We start from the raw sequence: 20,768 nt of genomic DNA on the forward strand, positions 1-20,768 counted from the left end.
TACTTCATGGCCCTGGGACTGACTCAATCACTCTACATCGGTCAAGACCATCCTCAAGCACCTCCTTCGAAACATTTTCCGTGTAAGTTCATCTACAATGACCATTTTTGCAGATATTTAGATGTATATGAGCAACTTGACATACCTTATGACTTCTGTCAGAGCTATCATCATGAAGTCCCAATTACTGATGATAACAATAGGGGCGGTGGGGTGGTCTAGTGGTTAAAGCGCTCCCTCGTCACGCCTAAGACTCGGGTTCGATTCACCGCATAGATAAAATGTGCCCATTTTAAGTGTTCCCGGCCCCGATATTGCTAGAATAATGCTAGTAGCGGCGTAAAACCATACTCACTCACTCACTATAATAACAATACATTTTGTGTTCTTATTTACAATACTCAACGATCAGATTCGATTCGATTCGATCCCCAGCAACCTATGCTCTTTAAGAGGCAACTTATACGCCGGGTTGGTTGGTTGGTTTGTTGTTTAACGCCGCACTCAGCAATATTCCAGCTATATGACGGCGGTCTGTAAATAATCGAGTCTGGACCAGACAATCCAGTGATTAATATCAGGAGTATCGATCCAGACAATTGGGATCGTTAACATGCATCAACCAAGTCAGCGAGCCTGACCACCCTATCCCGTTAGTCGCCTCTCACGACAAGCACAGTCGCCTTTAAGGGCAAGCATGGGTTGCAGAAGACCTATTCCCCGGATCTTCACGGGTCTCACCGGGCGCGCAGGCTTGATGACTGTGTCGTTGCGATAAGATTAAATGCGATAACATATGTCACTGTATTTTTAAAGTGATTGCATCGTGTCAACATGTACCTCAAAGTAAGATATACGAGCTCTTTATACGGCTCCCACAGTAAGTGTTCCACCACTGAAGGTTTTAGCTTATGTCATCACGGGAAAATTCATTCCTCGCAGCCTGCATTGTTGGAGTTTTTGCCTTAAGGTTGAACAACAACACAGAGTGAACAGTAAGTAAACACGAGCATTGTATGAGCACTGTTGTTTTGACTAAAGTACTGTCGGAAATGCTAAAAAACTGTTAAAAAAAGGATATAATTTTTCACAGACTGTTGTTATTGAAATATCGAGTAACTACCGATCGCCCAACCTGTGGTTTGAAGTATTTCAGTTACAAAGAGTCCTATCAACAAGTTTACAGGAGACAAATTCGAACGAAAACAGGAAGTTCACATTTATTTTAAGTCCAATGATGACTGTTGGAAAGGGACTAAAGAAATATGCGCACGTGACTCCGTTATAATGATAATAATGTAGTCTTCATAAAACATCTAATCCACACACAAAATCATTTTGAGAAAATTCTAGACGTACATCCTCTAAAATAACAAGATGACGCTGCGTGTTTTTGTTAACATTGCTCCCATGATGCATGTTACATGACACTTGCATAGCCATAACCATGGTACACTAAATGGAGTCTGTATTGGAAAATGATCTTTACACTTTAGAAAGATAGAGGAAAACCATTTATTAATTTAGATAGGGTGAGTAACCGAACTGCCCAAGTTATGGGGTTTTCATTTCATACCCATCAAGTCTATGGTATGATAAGAAAATAAAACAGGTGTAGGGGTGGTCTCAAAAACAAAACTGGGAAGTAAAAGGATATCATACAGGGTGATTAGGCGAATATTCTGGCCCGGATCTTCACGGGTGGTTGGTTTAGTGAACAGCTTTATATTGTACAGTTTAAAGCTCTCTTGTATGAAATAACTCGATGCAAGCAGTTCATTGTATCTGAGGGGGCACGGGTGGCCCAGTCGTCTAAGGCGCCGCGATTCGCTGTGCAGAATTGCGTCCCACGGGCACGCCAGTAACCTATGGTTGTGGGTTCGAATCCCGGTTCGCCCCGATTATGTTTCCAGGTTTGTCAGCACCATATCCGTGCTCGTGGGTTTCAACGAAGTCTGAGACCTGCATCACTTCAGGCTTTCCTCCTACATTAAGCTGACACGCCGTCATATAACTGGAATACTGTTAAAAGCGTCGTTAAACCCAACTCACTCACTCATTGTATCTGAACAGTGGGCATCTAGGTTATGACAAAACACTGACACATTGTCACCAACACGGCTCCTGATCCAATGTAGGTAGGCGTCTGCACCTGTTGGTTGACTGCCACACCACCAGCGAAAATGCCGTTTATTTTTGTGCAGAATCGCAAACGACTATACAGTGCTTTCATATTGTTTGGTGTAACGCCATTGTCTATGACATGCGAATATTCGGTAAGAATATTCACTTATTTCTAAATAACCAACCCGTGGGAATATTGGTCCCAATTTACCCAGATCGGGTGGTCAGGTTCGATGACTTAATTGATTGCATGTCATCTGTTCTCGATCATTTACAGACCGTCGTCATATGGCTGGAATATTGCAAAGTGCAATCAGTTGACCGGCTCTTTATGACACATGAAATTTGCTATTTGATCACACAAACAATTATCCAGCTTCACGCTTATAAAATGGACAAGATGCTATAAAAACGAGTACAGAGCTCTTACATACATTGAAATATCCCCGTGCGTTCAGGTCGTCACAAGGTGTGGGACCTAGTCCAAAATTAACATTAATTAGGTATACTATTTGCAGGAGATGCTTTCATCCATGAATTAAGTTCTTCGGCCAGTGAAGCCACTTGACAATATAAGGTTCTTCCTCTTGTCTTGAGGACTGTCTCAACTTCCCGCATGTCATCCTCCCTCACATCCACTTCCTGTAGTTCCGACTGACAGATACGTCTCTGTATGTCTTCTCCATATTCTGTAGAGAACTAGACCTCATCGTGGAATCTGTGGGCAATAGTAAAACTCTCCCCTGTCCATCGCTCATGGTATTTTGTGGGGAAAGGGGTCCTCATGTCAGTCAGTCTCACCCTGTCACACACTTTACAACGGAAAGATTTCTTTCGCTGCTGTCTTCTTCACTGAGTGTATATTCTTCTTAAGCCAGTACATTCGCAACCAGACCGATGTATCCTTGTCTTTGGTCACTTTAGATGGCTACATATCAATGGTTCTGTGAAACGTCTTGTTTTAAACTGTCGGCAAGATCTGCAGTTGTTTCAAATTCTGGTAAGTCTGTAAGTGACATGTATATAGGTTCTATAGGTCTAGCTGGTCTTGGCAGTCTTCAACTGACCTCGGTCAGTGCGTATTCGCTTGGGTTGTCTTCCTTCTTTGAAGATGTCTTCAAACGCTTTGTCCTTACAACATCCATCTTTCAAAGGTATCAGCTATAGCTATTTACCGAAAACATCCACCACTACCAACTCCTTCTCAGGGCTCGGTGGCGCCTGCTTTCCTGGTACTGGTCGGATGTGATGTAGTATCAGCTCAGTGACACCTGACTCCCTGATATTGGTCGGGTGTGATGTGGTATCAGCTCTGTGACACCTGACGCCCTGATATTGGTCGGGTGTGATGTAGTATCAGCTCTTTGACATCTGGTGCCCTGATATTGTTCGGGTGTGATGTAGTATCAGCTCAGTGACACCTGACGCCCTGATATTGGTCGCGTGTGATGTAGTTTAAGCTCTGTGGCATCTGCCGCCCTGATATTGTTCGGGTGTGATGTAGTATCAGCTCAGTGTTATCTGACGCCCTGATACTGGTCGGGTATGATGTAGTATCAGCTGAGTGACATCTGACGCCCTGATATTGGCCTCGTGTGATGTAGTTTTAGCTCAGTGTTATCTGACGCCCTGATATTTGTCGGGTGTGATGTAGTATCAGCTCAGTGACATCTGACGCCCTGATATTGGTCGCGTGTGATGTATTTTTGAGCTCTGTGGCATCTGACGCCCTGATATTGGTCGGGTGTGATGTACTATCAGCTTAGTGACACCTTGCGCTGTGATATTGGTCGGGTGTGATGTAGTATCAGCTCATTGATACCTGGCGCCCTGATATTGGTTGCGTGTGATGTAGTATCAGCTCTGTGACACCTGACGCCCTGATATTGGTCGGGTGTGATGTAGTATCAGCTCAGTGTTATCTGACGCCCTGATACTGGTCGGGTATGATGTAGTATCAGCTCAGTGACATCTGACGCCCTGATATTGGTCTTGTGTGATGTAGTTTCAGCTCTGTGACATCTGACGCCCTGATATTTGTGAGGTGTGATGTAGTATCAGCTCAGTGACATCTGACGCCCTGATATTTGTGAGGTGTGTTGTAGTATCAGCTCAGTGACATCTGACGCCCTGATATTGGTCTTGTGTGATGTAGTATCAGCTAAGTGACATCTGACGCCCTGATATTTGTGAGGTGTGATGTAGTATCAGCTCAGTGACATCTGACGCCCTGATATTTGTGAGGTGTGTTGTAGTATCAGCTCAGTGTTATCTGACGCCCTCATATTTGCCAGGTGTGATGTAGTATCAGCTAAGTGACATCTGACGCCCTGATATTTGTGAGGTGTGTTGTAGTATCAGCTCAGTGACATCTGACCCCCTGATATTTGTCGGGTGTGATGTAGTATCAGCTCATTGACACCTTACGCCCTGATATTGGTCGGGTGTGATGTAGTATCAGGTCAGTGACATCTGGTGCCCTGATATTGGTCGGGCGTGATGTAGTATCAGGTCAGTGACATTTGACGCCCTGATATTGGTCCGATGTGATGTAGTATCAGGTCAGTGACACCTGACGCCCTGATATTGGTCGGGTGTGATGTAGTATCAGCTCAGTGACATCTGTCGCCCTGATATATGTCGTATTTGATGTAGTATCAGCTCTAAGATATCTTGCGCCCTGATGTATGTCGTATGTGATGAAGTATCGGCTCCGTGACATCTGGCGCCCTTTTTTTTGTCGTATTTGATGTAGTATCAGCTCAGTGACATCTGGCGCCCTGATATATGTCGTATGTGATGTAGTATCAGCTCTAAGACATCTGGCGCCCTGATGTATGTCGTATGTGATGTAGTATCAGCTAAGTGACATCTGACTCCCTGATATTGGTCGGATGTGATGTAGTATCAGCTCAGTGACATCTGACGTCCTGATATTGGTCGGGTGTGATGTAGTATCAGCTCAGTGACACTTGACGCCCTGATTTTGGTCGGTCCACCACTTGTAGTTGTGTAATTGGGTAGTATCCGTTTAGGTACTCAAGTGAAACAGGAACAAATGTAAGTACCTCTGTGCACTTTTGAATCATCTGGAAAGAAAACAAACAAACACCGTTAGGTGCCAGGATCCGCTGCCCCTTGGTATGATTGCATCATGCCCCTGCACGTGGATTCTCACTGATATTAGATGAAATGCTGTGATATAACTTTCTTTGTAGTACACATAACGCACTGGAAATGGCCACCACGGAGACGCCTGGAGCCACAGATGACAAGGTGTCCCCTCTGAGTATAAAGATGGATGAGCTGATCGACGAGATGGGGAAAACGGGAAGATTCCAAATACTTGTCTTCATACTGCTCTGTTTCAACTACTGTCCACTGGTGTTTAACCACGTTATCATGGCGTTTTTTGGCGCTCGGATCACCCACACCTGTCACGCCGTAGGAAATATTTCTGTCTATATTCATAATTCTACCAATAAGACAGTTATTGGTCAAGAATCTGGGCAGTGTGACACAAAACTCTTCCTGGACGATGGTGTTAACCTGACCTTCAGCTGTAAGCCTGGCCAATGGACGTATGACACCGATGGAAGGGAGACAACTATTGGGACGGAGGTACATGATGAGTGAGTGTGAGTGAGTGAGTATGGGTTTACGCCGCTTTTAGCAATATTCCAGCAATATCACGGCTCGTCATTCTGATGTCAACATGCGTGTATATCATTGCTAATCTAATACGGTAAACTGTTTTTTAATGCTGCACATTTGCATTTGTAGGATTTAATAATTTTTACAACAATATGCCATGTTGGACCCTAGAAAATCTGAAAGTTGGCCTCCAATGGTGCTGTTGATGGCAGTCAAAAATGGCTAGTCCTCGTCACTTAACTCAGCTATATATATCTACTCTGCAAAAAAAAGGAAGGCAAAAGTAATTTGAGATGTATATTTTATATATTGGCATTGACCGAGTTAAAATATGGCACTCATGGAACAGTAGGTTCGTCAAAATAACACCTCGAACTGGTCGTCTAGCGCGAATACCTTAAGCGCGTAAACTATCTGGGCTGATATCCTGGTATTGCCAAAGTTGTAGAGGTGGCCGTATGAATGACGTAGCGGTATGATTCTGACCTGTGCTCTGGTATGTTGTCGACAGTATCTGGGAAGGTTACGTGTTGCCCCGTGTGTCCCACAGTCTTGTAAAGGTGCTTGGTGCTACGTGGAAAAAACAAAGATGATTCACCTGTTCGCAGACGGCCGATGTTTTTGCTTTGGGCTTCCGTCAGTCAGTGGCATGTTTTCGATGTTCACATGTTGTAAGATTGTGAAGGCATGCAAATGAAAACCTAAGGTTTTTATAGCCAAACAAGTAATGTTGCACCTACATGTCATGTTGCTGTGTTTCGGCGCTGGGCTCTCACGTGGAAGTGTTTTTGCGATTTTCACATCTTTTCACAAGATTTCTGCAGTACCTAATTCTTTCCACGCTAGTCAATCCTAACCCATGCAGAAATGACCTATTCGTTTTTGGTATTAATTTCGTCTTTTGCATTCTGTCAGATATTTACGGTTTTACTACTTTTGCGTTTCTTTTGTTTTTGCAGAGTATACATGTATTAGATAATGTCATTCAGAATGACAATTGTGAAACTACAACCGGAAAACTCGTATGTCAACTAAATACTAAACTTGCTACGCTAGATGCATACATAATGTGTTTCTACGCTGTGTTTTTGTTTAATTTCGATTTGCCGAATTGAAATGGAGTAATTTTAGTGTAGTTCCATTCAAATTGCGAAACTGTTAAAAATCTTTTAAAATGTTCGGCAACTGTGTAGTTCAATGTTTTCGACTTCTATCTTCTGTTTTGATAATGTAGCATTAACCTACTTTATAAACAGTGGGACTTGGTATGCGATGACGACAGCCTGAGAAGCCTGGCCACGACCGTCTATTTCTGTGGAGTGATGCTGGGAGGTCTACTGTTCGGGTACCTGTCGGATAGGTTTGGCCGCAGACCCATAATGCTGGTCACTCTGTATGCTCCCGTGGTCATCGGTCTTGGAATACACTTTGTCCCATCCTACACCTGGTTTGTTTGTCTCCGATTTGTGGAAGGCATCTTTCTACAGGTACTCGAAGTCTTTTTATATACGACGTTCAATGTATTTGTTTTGTAAATATTCACTTATAATTGTTTCAATTTAAGGCGACCCGTCAAGATCCGGGGTAGAATAGGTCTTCAGCAACCCATGCTTGCCGTAAAAGGCGACTGTGCTTGTCGTAAAAGGCGACTAACGGGATCGGGTGGTCAGGCTCGCTGACCTGGTTGATGCAGGTCATCGATCCCAATTGCGCGGATCGATGCTCATGATATCAATCACTGGATTGTCTGGTCCAGACTCGATTATTTACAGATCGCCGTCATATAACTGGAATATTGCTGAGTGCGGCGTAAAACAACCAACCAACCAACCAAATCAATTTAAGGCATTTTATGTTGGTAGATGTGTGACGGAACAGTCCCGAGCCTGACTATGATGGACTAAACTGATGGTGTTGGTTGCTTAATAGTTTTCAACGTAATCCCCATCGAAGTCCACACACTCTACCAACGATCCTGGAACCTGTATTCCACTGGTGTTGAAGGCTTCCTCCTGGTGACGTAAAGGTCCTCCACAGTAGAACTGACTTCACCATCATTTACATAAAGCTTGTGAGACAGTTTTTTCTTCGAGTTTAGGAAGAGTGGCCATCAGACGGTGCCAAATCTGATGATTACGGAGGATGTTCCATGACGTTTAGCCTTGACATTCGGACGTTTAGCCTTGATATTCGCCTAGGCAGACGGAATACTATAGGCCATTAATGGTTTTACCTTTGGAGGGCTTAATCCACCAGCCATCACCTTGCCCGCTGTTGGACGTCAGATGTTTCCACTGCTTTGACTGTTGGTTAGTCTCTGGCTGATAGTGTTGAACACAGGCCTCGTCCATGGTTACAAATCGCTCAACAAAATCAGCTGAGTCTGCTTCAAAACGACGAGATTCTCACGACCCGGAGCGTTTCTGGTCAGGAGTCAGAAGTCTTGGAATCCGGCGTGTGGAAACCTTTGTCATGCCCAGTTCATTCCCAGGAATGTTCTTTACTCTGTCATGAGAGAACTCTCCTGTATTTGCTAGTCGTCGAGCATCCACAATCATATCATGTATTTTATCAACATTTTGCTTAGTGGTGTGTGTGTGTGTGTGTGTGTGTGTGTGTGTGTGTGTGTGTGTGTGTGCGTGCGTGTTTGTGTGTGTCTGCTTGTACTAGTCCGGACTGATGCCGATTTGCTAGCCCATAGTATAACATGAATACCCCACTCGGACACAGTATACAGACTCCGGGCCGACCAGTCCTTGTTTTAGCCCCAATGCTGAGCGCCAGACAGGGTAACATCAAGTACCATCTTTACACGTCTTTTGGTTTGACGCGGCCGGGCGGTCGCTCTATCACTAGACCACGGAGGCGGTCCATTATATTTTAACATGGATATGTTTGATTGGTGTTTGTGTAAGTGAACCTTCCCCTTAATAGCTCATTCGTATAAGTTTAGTGAAAATTAAATAGGCCGAGCATACTGGTTACTTGTTCCACTGAATATACTTTTTTATTTCCAAGTTTCTGATTGTGATTTGGTCACCGGGAACACTTTACCATGCTTAGCTACCAATCTATAGTTAACCTATCAGCGATACGTTGGGACAGAATAAAAACACTCATTTTATCATCTTTTAATATTTTCATCTATAGAGACAAATTATAACAATCTTTAAATATTTAAAAGAAATGGTATCCAATTTCAGATGTTTTAAAGTAAACAATTCAATTTGTCATCTCCTCACTTCAAACAATTATAATCCAAAAACAGTTGATTGATTTGTTTGGGCCACATATATTTGATTTCTTTTCAGGATGACGTAGAAAGATTAACATGTTTCTATGAGTGAGCGCATCATCCACGGTCATAACATCGTATGCATGTCGTATTTAATACAGCCAAACTGTAATAGGTACACTCTCTTGCAGGGTCTTCAGATAAGTACATATGTCCTCGTAGCTGAGATGTTTGTCCCGGCCTATAGACCTCTAGCTGGGGCGATTCTAGAGTGTTTCTGGGGAGCAAGTGTCATTGCAATTGCGGCCATTGCATATCTTGTCCGTGACTGGCGCTACATACAGCTGGCAATCAGCATTCCAAGCGGTCTGGCTCTGTTTTACATATGGTGGGTGACTGAGGTGCGTTGCCCTATCCCCTCTCCCCTGAGGTCGCGTCAGTTTTCTGTCACTACTGGCGGATACGTGTCGACCAGTTAGAAACATGTAGCCAACGGCTAAAAATCATAAAATATTGTTGACATCCATATACGAATTTGTCCTTACTCACTTCAAAATATGCACTTCGATCTTCTTTTTACCAAAAGTGAACTAAGAAAAGTGATTCCAAAAGCCTGTCGTGGTTTCTTTGGGGGCCGCCATTTCCGGTTTTTCTTTTCGATCTTGATATTCAACGGATCAATGAGAGGATAAATAACCACACCTAACTCAAGCCCAATCCATAACATCTAATATTAAAAAGTCACAATATGTTTTACCTTGATAGAACCTTAACAAAATAATAGTTTGTGTCACCAAAGTGAGAACGACAGGGGCAATGTTAATCAAATGTTGTTCAACATTGGAAACCCATACCTTAGACCGCACCGCAAACTAGCCTGCCTCCACGTTCATAAAAGTATCTGCATATATTTGGAACCAATGACAGAACGTTTGTTTGTTTGTTGTTTAACGGCGCAACCAGCAATATTCCAGCTATATGACGACGGTCTGTAAATAATCGTGTCTGGACCAGGCAATCAAGTGTTTGATATCATGAGTATCGATCCACGCAAATGGAATACGATGACATTTATCAACCAAGTCAGCGAGCCTGACCACTTGATCCCGTTAGTCGCCTCTTACGTAGATAACTAGAAAGTGATGTGGATTCACCAAACGTTCTCATCTTAAAGTGTTATAATGATGAAATTGCAATAAAGATAATCTTAAACGGATCACCGTTTTTTTCGCACCCCAGCGTCATGCCAGAATCCCTGCGGTGGATGATAATGCGTGGAAGACTGGCCGACGCGGAGAAGTGCGTCTCCAGGGTAACCACCTTCAACAGGAAGGACTTCCCCAAGGAATCGTGGGCCTCGGTGCGTTCTTTGGCAGAAGTTAAAGGAGCGTCTTCTAAACAGCAATACACCTTCTTAGATCTGTTGAAGACCCCCCAGATGAGGAAGCGAAGTATTCTACTCTTTTACATATGGTGATCAAATATTATCGTTTGGACCTTTTATGTCTCCGGGGGCACGGGTGGCCCAGTCGTCTTAGGCGCCGCGATTCGCTGTGAATTGCATCCCTTGGGCACGCCAGAGACCTATGATTGTAGGTTCGAATCCCGGTTCTCCCCAATTATATTTCTAGGTTTGTCAGCACCATACCCGTGCTCGTGGGTTTCTCCGAAGTGGTAAACGTCTGAAACCTGCATCACTTCAGGCTTTCCTCCCACATTAAGCTGATACGCCATGATATAACTGGAATAATGTTAAAATCGGCATTAAACCCAACTCACTCACTCACTTTTATGTCTCCGAACAAGATGTAATATTAGAAATAATATATAAGATGTGTATGAAATAATACACACGAAATGTTCACGAAATGTGTCACGATACAATATACAAAATACCATTCGACAAATATTGGTCTCTAATACGTAACTACGAATCCCTCGTTCAGAAATAGATCCTCAATTATCATCTTTCTTCGCAAGATTGAAGAGTTTCGTTGACATTGCTTATCGCACGATATATTAAATCACCTATTAATCTGATACCAATGGTGTTTTTGTGGATCTAGGTTTGCCGTTGCAGTTGGTTACTATGGATTGACTTTCAAGATCACATCACTGGCTGGCAACAAGTATCTCAATTTCTTCATCGGCGGCTGCGTCGAAATGCTGGCCTACATCATAGGCATATATGTCATGGTGAAGTAAGTCAACATAGGGCATCCCATCTGTGTCACGATGAAGTAAGTCAACATAGGGCATCCCATCTGTGTCACGATGAAGTAAGTCAACATAGGGCATCCCATCTGTGTCACGATGAAGTAAGTCAACATAGGGCATCCCATCTGTGTCACGATGAAGCAAGTCAACATAGGGCATCCCATCTGTGTCATGATGAAGCAAGTCAACATAGGGCATCCCATCTGTGTCACGATGAAGTAAGTCAACATAGAGCATCCCATCTGTGTCACGATGAAGTAAGTCAACATAGGGCATCCCATCTGTGTCACGATGAAGTAAGTCAACATAGGGCATCCCATCTGTGTCACGATGAAGTAAGTCAACATAGGGCATCCCATCTGTGTCACGATGAAGTAAGTCAACATAGGGCATCCCATCTGTGTCACGATGAAGCCAGTCAGCATAGGGCATCCAATCTGTGTCACGATGAAGTAAGTCAACATAGGGCATCCCATCTGTGTCACGATGAAGCAAGTCAACAGGGGGTACGCGAGTCCAGTACTGGGCATCCCATCTGTGTCACGATGAAGTAAGTCAACATATCAGGGTATGCGAGTCCACAACTAGGCATTACATCTGTGTACAACAACGCAAAGGTCTTTAACGTTATTTCTGCGTAGCTACGCAAACATTACGCCGACTTACTGCGGATAATCCGCGGATACTTGCGAAACAAATTGCCTCTTTTGTGGGACTAATTAGTCTTATGGTACCGGGTTGTTGTCACAAGCGTTGTGAAGGATAAAAAGTTATAGCCCTTAACGTTTAAACAAGGTATATGATTCAATGTTTTTCGTTATTCATATTTAAATTTTATTCAGAATACCAAACTATTCCTCCGTATATCTTAAAACTGAAACTTTAAAAGGACCACAATCGTCTGATTTAGGAATGACGATTATTATATTGATTACCATGAATGTGTATTATGCAGATAAAGGCTTTACATATCAACTATTATATGTTTCCCTTCAAACATACAGATACACTGAGTAGATGCATGTCTCAGATCATGTCTCACATACGACCTTCGGGAGCGTCATCACTGGTATCCTCATAGGAATGAAATAGTCCAGTATTAACAAAGACGAATGTCTACGTCAATAGAGCAAAATACCCTTTTCGAGGTGTGTAAACTATTATTAAAAAACTGATAGCATTATGAATACTGGTAAATATCGACCCATGCTGCTGCCATGATGCCATTGCTTAATGCCTTTCATTAGCAATTAGTTGAACGAGGTGAGGATATGTATGACTCAGCATTAATAATCAAATGATAACAGCCAATCCTCATAAACGATTTGAGTAACAGTGTTCCTTCAAGACATTAAGGATAGTCGCGCTGAAGCCAGTATATGCACCGATAAGTCTCCCCTACTGCTCTTGGCTATCATTGAAGTCAGCATACCCTCCGATAGGTCTACCCTACTTGCTTTTACAGGATATCATTGAAGTCAGCATACACACCGATAGATCTACCCAACTTTCTTTTAAAGGATATCATTGAAGTCAGCATTCACACCGATAGGTCTACCCAACTTGCTTTTACAGGATATCATTGAAGTCGGCATACATATCGATACGTCTACCCAACTTGCTTTTACAGGATATCATTGAAGTCAGCATACACACCGTAGGTCTACCCAACTTGCTTTCACAGGATATCATTGAAGTCAGCATATACACCGATATGTCTAGCCTACATCCTTCCCTGGGATATCATTGAAGTCAGCATACACACCGATAGGTCTGCCCAACTTGTTTTTACAGGATATCACTGAAGTCAGTATACACACCGATAAGTCTCCCCTACATCCTGCTCTTGGCTATAATTGAAGTCAGCATACCCTCCGATAGGTCTACCCAACTTGTTTTTACAGGATATCACTGAAGTCAGTATACACACCGATAAGTCTCCCCTACATCCTGCTCTTGGCTATAATTGAAGTCAGCATACCCTCCGATAGGTCTACCCAACTTGTTTTTACAGGATATCACTGAAGTCAGTATACACACCGATAAGTCTCCCCTACATCCTGCTCCTGGCAATCATTGAAGTCAGCATACCCTCCGATAGGTCTACCCAACTTGTTTTTACAGGATATCACTGAAGTCAGTATACACACCGATAAGTCTCCCCTACATCCTGCTCCTGGCTATCATTGAAGTCAGCATACCCTCCGATAGGTCTACCCAACTTGTTTTTACAGGATATCATTGAAGTCAGCATACAAACCGATAGGTCTACCCAACTTGCTCTTACAGGATTTCATTGAAGTCAGCATACACACCGATAGATCTCCTCTACATCCGGCATGGGATATTATTGAGGTCAGCATATACACCGATAGGTCTACTCAGCTTGTTTTTACAAGATATCATTGAGGTCAGCATATGCACTGATATGTCTAGCCTACATCCTTCTCTGGGATATCATTGAAGTCAGCATACACATCGATGAGTGTACCCTACACTTATCTCTAGGATATCATTGAAGTCAGCATACACATCGATGAGTGTACCCTACACCCTACTCTTGGATATCATTGAAGTCAGCATACACATCGATGAGTGTACCCTACACCCTACTCTGGGATATCATTGAAGTCAGCATACACATCGATGAGTGTACCCTACACCCTACTCTGGGATATGATTGAAGTCAGCATACACATTGATAAGTGTACCCTACACTTATCTCTAGGATATCATTGAAGTCAGTATACACACCAATAGGTCTACCCAACTTGCTTTAACAGGATATCACTGAAGTAAGCATACACATCGATAGATCTACCCAACTTGCTTTTACAAGATATCATTGAAGTCAGCACACACACCGATAGGTCTACCCAACTTGCCTTTACAGGATATCTTCGAAGTCAGCATACACACCGATAGGTCTACCCAACTTGTTTTTACAGGATTTCATTGAAGTCAGCATATACACCGATATGTTTAGCCTGCATCCTTCTCTGGGATATCATTGAAGTCAGCATACACATCGATGAGTGTACCCTACACCCTACTCTAGGATATCATTGAAGTCAGTTTACACACCAATAGGTCTGTCATCCATTTCCCCTAGTAATATTGCCTATTTCTGAGACTTTATATTTGTGTGTGGATTAAATGTGTTGTACTTTACAGGATAAAACGAAGAGTTGCGGTCATTTCCTTCGCCCTGCTGGCTGCTGTGACGTGCATAATAGCTGGGGCGTTACCTTCAGGAGAGACGGGTACACACTTGTATAATAGGTCCCCGGTAATACACTCACCAACAAAAGTTACCGTGACGCACATGGTTGTCACAATTTTATGGGTGGTTCAAACTCGATACAAGTGACATGAAACATCATACCAAACACAACCGCGGTAGACAGAAATGATTTGGTGCAAAACACCAAGTTTTGTGTGATAAACATGCATTTTGTGGAGATGGCATAGGTATTTAAACCACCGGGATAAAAAAACAGTTTCGGTCTTTTTTTGCTCCGTTTTACACCCTCATTTATTCAAAGTCCATCACGATTTGAGATGCCACACTTGTCCAAAATTTGCTGTTGGAGAGAAGGGGGGATGATCGAAGCTGGAAAACCAGAACCCTTTCAAATATTAACTTTCCTTATCCTGTCATGTAAAACTAGGTCACTTCTTAGTAATTTGATATGTCGACTGACATTGTCTGTACATCTTAAAAGCAGCGGGAAATCCTATTACCTTCTGTTCCTGTGATGCCTGTAGTCGACAGCTCATATTGGACTGATGGTATCACACACGATGTACATTTGGACCAATCTAGGAGTAATGGCTATGCGTAATCCTGGATTTTGCTAAATAGAATAAAATGAAATTATTAAATGAATATACAACACCTGCAAATTATGTATGTTCGTATTTTAGATTCTGGTGTTGACTTAACTCTCGTATCAACTGGTTTCGCCATTGTTGGACGATTCGCTGTGGGTGGACTTTTCAGTTTGATATTTCTCTATACGTCTGAAGTGTACCCAACAGTCATCAGGTGAGAACATCTCTTTAGTTGTATATTTAATGTCTATGTCTACAGTGTACCCACCATTCATCAGATGCGAAGATATCTTCAGCTGTATATTTCTGTTACGTCTAAAATATACCCAACAGTCATCAGGTGAGAAGATCCTTTCAGCTGTATATTTCTGTTACGTCTAAAATATACCCAACAGTCATCAGGTGAGAAGATCCTTTCAGCTGTATATTTCTGTTACGTCTAAAATATACCCAACAGTCATCAGGTGAGAAGATCCTTTCAGCTGTATATTTCTGTTACGTCTAAAATATACCCAACAGTCATCAGGTGAGAAGATCCTTTCAGCTGTATATTTCTGTTACGTCTAAAATATACCCAACAGTCATCAGGTGAGAAGATCCTTTCAGCTGTATATTTCTGTTACGTCTAAAATATACCCAACAGTCATCAGGTGAGAAGATCCTTTCAGCTGTATATTTCTGTTACGTCTAAAATATACCCAACAGTCATCAGGACAACTGAGAGAAGACAAGAAGTTCTGAGAAAGATAATACACAATGTGACACTGACAAATACTGTTTCTTATATAACTTATGATGTCCATTTAGGACATGATTTTAAGCACGTGTCTTCACTGAAGATTCCAGCTGATACAATCGGATACAAAATGACAACTTTCGCTTTATGTTGTATCACACTGCTTCTCGCTGAGTGTATTCGCCACGATTATGTTTCTAGATTTGTCGCACCATACCCGTGCCCGTGGGTTTCACCGAAGTGGTAAACGTCGGAGACCTGCATCACTTCGGGCTTTCCTTCCACATTAAGCTGACACGCCGTGATGTAACTGGAATACTGTTAAAAGCGGCGTTAAATCCAACTCACTCACTCTCGCTGAGTGTAAATTATGCGTCTATATTTTTGTCTGACCTAATTATAACTCACAACTTGTTTGTTTCATTGAAGGAATATTGGCATGGGGACGTGCGCATTTTGGACCCGTGTGGGTGGAGTGATTGCACCGCAGATAAACAGATTGGTAAGTGTTGAATTTGAATGCAATTATACAGTCCTCTCACTTTCTGGAAAACATCTTCATGTGCTAAAATAAGGTTGAAGTGTCATCTTTGGCAAAACCACACCAAGTTCACAATGTGCGTGTTCACAGGAACTAGCTCTGTCTAATAATCAGTTTGTTTATTGTAAGCTTGTACGCTTGGTTTCCTGGCTGTCACAAGAGTCAGTGAGTGCAGTGTGAGAAGAATGAGGAAAACACACCTCAGATAGTCCAAATATTTGTTACATGCGTGTCGTGAATTCTAGCAATGCCCTAAGGGTGCGTGGTGCATGGATGAGGCTCACACAGGTTGTTCCCAATACAGGGCGAGCAGACATCCGAGGCGGCCCCCATCATCGTTTTTGGCGTCATGACCGTTATAGTCGCCGTGGCTACGTTCTTCCTACCAGAGACCCATAAGAAGAAAATTCCAAATACCATCCAAGAAGTCGAGGGTTCGGACGAAATAACCTCATCTTCTGTCATTGAGGAAACACAGATGTGACAGTAGGATGATGTGATTCTCGGTTTGTATTTCATGTTCCTGAAGTGACATCCATTAAAGTTTGAATTATATATTAATTCAAATGAATCTTTACGTGTTCGTCGCTTTTTTGAACTAGGTGAATTCATGATAACATGACATTTAACTTAATCAGTGTTTCTCCTTCATGGCTGCAATACCTTTGAGTTGCTGTGCCGCTCGTGGTGTTGTTGTATGTAATCAATAATAAAAGACAAATTTACCCTTCGACTAAATGCTTGAAAGTGTCACAGCGTGACATGTACATCCATATTTATTCAGTAATTCAAAACGTGTATTTTAAATGTTTTAGGTTAGTGTCAAGTTGAATATATTAATTCATTAGTCTTGTATTGTACATCCTATGTTGTACAACATCTGTAGTAATTAAGGCCCTGTCGTGTCGGTTACGTGGTTAGTCCACAACCATTCATCTGGTTAACTTGCACCGTTTGACGCATATCTGTAATGTTTAGGTTTACGTGTTGATTTTATACTGCTATATAAAAAATGACGTTATGTAGATACCTCAGCCTGGAAGTCTGTATACAGACAAACTCCGTTCTGGATATACCGCTTCCTGGAATACCCCAACTCTGAGACAGAATGTCCGTTTTCTATCTCTTTGTGTACTGTATATTTGTGATTTGTGATTATTAAAGATGTTGAAACTTCGAACTTCCTTTGACTACAACTCTGAGCTAATTCCTCTTGTCACACCCGCGGTGGCAAAGAAGAATTCGGGTGATGAGGCTGGAAGTCTGTGACATCCACCAGTTTCTGGGTTTGGCAACACACATAATGGTGTGCAGGCACTGTGCTTGAGTATTGACGATCGTCATTGATTGCTGATAATTTCCTCTCCCCTCTATCACTATACACGATTGATTGTTGAAGTATTGTGCGATCCTCACAAACGTTGCGTAATGGATTCGTCAAGCTTAATTAGCCACTTCAATGTGCAACCGATGATAAGCACTAGGTGTCCGTCAGTAGAGGCAGAAAGTAGGTGCGAGGATTATTCTTTATGAAGTAATACTGACATGTTACTTCTAAGCGTTGGAACTCTGTCTCACTAATCATTCTTAAATGACATGAGACTCATCCACGGATTAAAAACTATGTTATATTTTATTGCTATTATGCCCAGTGCGTGGTTGTTAATCGTCTGTAGAAGGACGAGTGTGCAATAGTAATACGTATATACCCTATACACCAGGGTGGTTTATATGACCCCCTAAATCAGTGTAACTGTATATATACAACCCTACATCAGTGTAGCTGTATATATACAACCATACATTTGTGTAGCTGTATAAATACAACCCTACATCAGTGTAGCTGTATATATATACAACCCTACATCGGTGTAGCTGTATATCTACAACCCTACATCGGTGTAGCTTTATAAATACAACCCTACATCAGTGTAGCTGTATAAATACAACCATACATCAGTTTAGCTGTATATATACAACCCTACATCGGTGTAGCTGTATAAATACAACCATACATCAGTTTAGCTGTATATATACAACCCTACATCAGTGTAGCTGTATAAATACAACCATACATCAGTTTAGCTGTATATATACAACCCTACATCGGTGTAGCTGTATATATACAACCCTACATCAGTGTACCTGTATAAATACAACCCTACATCAGTGTAGCTGTATATATCTACAACCCTACATCAGTGTAGCTGTATATATACAACCCTACATCAGTGTAGCTGTATATATACAACCCTACATCAGTGTAGCTGTATATATACAACCCTACATCAGTGTAGCTGTATAAATACAACCCTACATCAGTGTAGCTGTATAAATACAACCCTACATCAGTGTAGCTGTATATATACAACCCTACATCAGTGTAGCTGTATATATACAACCCTACATCAGTGTAGCTGTATATATACAACCCTACATCAGTGTAGCTGTATAAATACAACCCTACATCAGTGTAGCTGTATAAATACAACCCTACATCAGTGTAGCTGTATATATCTACAACCCTACATCAGTGTAGCTGTATAAATACAACCCTACATCAGTGTAGCTGTATATATACAACCCTACATCAGTGTACCTGTATAAATACAACCCTACATCAGTGTAGCTGTATAAATACAACCCTACATCAGTGTAGCTGTATAAATACAACCATACATCAGTGTACCTGTATATATACAACCCTACATCAATGTAGCTGTATATCTACAACCCTACATCGGTCTATCTATCTATCTATCTATCTATCTATCTAGCTATCAATGTGGGTGTGTTTGTACAACGATTTCTAGTCTTTCATCAGCGTGTTATGGCGTGTTTTATGTCAGGGTTTTAAATATTTGATGATGATGACGACACAATGGTGAACACTTGATTTCCCCCCCTGAACGTAGCAACACATTGTGGCATGTTTACTGAAACATTCCCGTTGAGTGTTATCATGTATTGGGCCTTTGTTTGTATTGAAGCTAAACAAGGGTTTACTTTTGCAAAGGATTGTCATTTTAGTGAATGGATTGTCGTTGTAAGAGAAAACCTAATGGAATACAGAACTAATTTGGTTGAAACACAAAGTGAAATCAGGTAGTGAAACCCCATCGCTTGCCAGCTTTTCTATAAGTCGTATACATGTTTTATAGGTACCCAATAATAAATAACCAACATATATACCAAAACACACCATTGATAATGAGTTGCTTCACTACCAAGTTACATTAATCGTGATATATTATTAACCATATAAGCTTTTGTCATGTCATGACGCGTGAGTCTCCAATTGTCGTTTGAGATTCGTGTCACATCCGGGCTCTAACTGTTCGTAGATCCGGGTATTCAGCGATGTCCCATGCTGTAGATATTGATTTTTCTTCAGCACGTGTTGTCATAGCGACGCATAACTGTCTTTGAATTATTCAAGGCCTTTTCCAATTCAAGGCAATTAAAAATTACGTACCTATGGTAAGCGCGTCCTCAAGCGTGGGCTCGATCCGCGTATACTTGCCTTTCTGTTGGAACTAACGCCAAAAATCAATATGCTTTTGTATGCATATTGAACTTTTGTATTTGTAAACGACAGTGTGTAGGTGCTCTCATGTTTAATGCATCTCTTTTGAAAATCCACGGTGAACATGGAGGATTATTTTACCAGAACCTCGAAGTAGATGTTTAGCTTTTGTATCGATTGGCTATTAATGTAAATATTTAATGTAGTGATATTTAAACATGGGTGGTGTAAGTCCGACTTTTTTTAACGTCTTATTGTTTCGAAAAACGATTTGGCTTACCCACTTAAATAATTGCCTTCAAACAAACTTGTCGTTCGGTACATTTGTAAACTCCCATTTAATTTCATTTTTACATATCCGTCAATTGACGCGGGCGATAATGAGTTGTTGGCGTAAACACAATAGCAAAATCTTGACAGCTAACGTTCGTCGTACTAATTTGGTACGATGAGCAAATAAACAAAAAATTAGTCTATCTATGATTAAATTGAAACACAACAGATCTGTGAGCCGCATGCATTGAACCTTGTGGCGTCCACACCAGATTGTGAGTCTCACACAGTAAACCTTGTCCACACCAGATCGTGTGACACCAAACCTTGTAGGGTCCACACCAGATCGTGTGACCTCGAACCTTGTAGGGTCCACACCAGATCGTGTGACACCAAACCTTGTAGGGTCCACACCAGATCGTTTGACATCAAACCTTGTAGGGTCCACACCAGATCGTGTGACACCAAACCTTGTAGGGTCCACACCAGATCGTGTGACACCAAACCTTGTAGGGTCCACACCAGATCGTGTGACATCAAACCTTGTAGGGTCCACACCAGATCGTGTGACACCAAACCCTGTAGGGTCCACACCAGATCGTGTGACATCAAACCTTGTAGGGTCCAC

The 20,768-nt window shown here is 42.0% G+C and overlaps 1 protein-coding gene across 1 annotated transcript; it reads left to right on the forward strand.

Annotated features, from left to right (window-relative positions):
- The first annotated feature begins 907 nt into the window (after positions 1 to 907).
- Positions 908 to 17,518, forward strand: LOC124135777 (solute carrier family 22 member 6-A-like). The gene is made up of 10 exons (XM_046501328.2): positions 908 to 995; positions 5,343 to 5,745; positions 7,035 to 7,265; positions 9,205 to 9,401; positions 10,253 to 10,486; positions 11,080 to 11,214; positions 14,405 to 14,493; positions 15,158 to 15,278; positions 16,230 to 16,302; positions 16,646 to 17,518. Exons 2-10 carry the CDS (start codon positions 5,362 to 5,364, stop codon positions 16,823 to 16,825), a joined length of 1,644 nt encoding a protein of 547 aa, XP_046357284.2. The 5' UTR covers positions 908 to 995; positions 5,343 to 5,361; the 3' UTR covers positions 16,826 to 17,518.
- The last annotated feature ends 3,250 nt before the right edge of the window (positions 17,519 to 20,768 follow it).

The sequence above is a fragment of the Haliotis rufescens genome, unplaced genomic scaffold (assembly GCF_023055435.1).
Source record: "Haliotis rufescens isolate VD_foot unplaced genomic scaffold, xgHalRufe1.0.p SCAF_1, whole genome shotgun sequence".
Classification (NCBI taxonomy): Eukaryota; Metazoa; Mollusca; class Gastropoda; order Lepetellida; family Haliotidae; genus Haliotis; species Haliotis rufescens.

Excerpts from the sequence above, each read along its gene's own strand:
- LOC124135777 (XM_046501328.2), top strand. The coding sequence starts at position 5,362 with ATGGCCACCACGGAGACGCCTGGAGCCACAGATGACAAGGTGTCCCCT. Across the intron at positions 5,746-7,034 it reads AGACAACTATTGGGACGGAG|TGGGACTTGGTATGCGATGA; the intron begins GTACATGATGAG and ends CTTTATAAACAG. Across the intron at positions 16,303-16,645 it reads CACCGCAGATAAACAGATTG|GGCGAGCAGACATCCGAGGC; the intron begins GTAAGTGTTGAA and ends TTCCCAATACAG.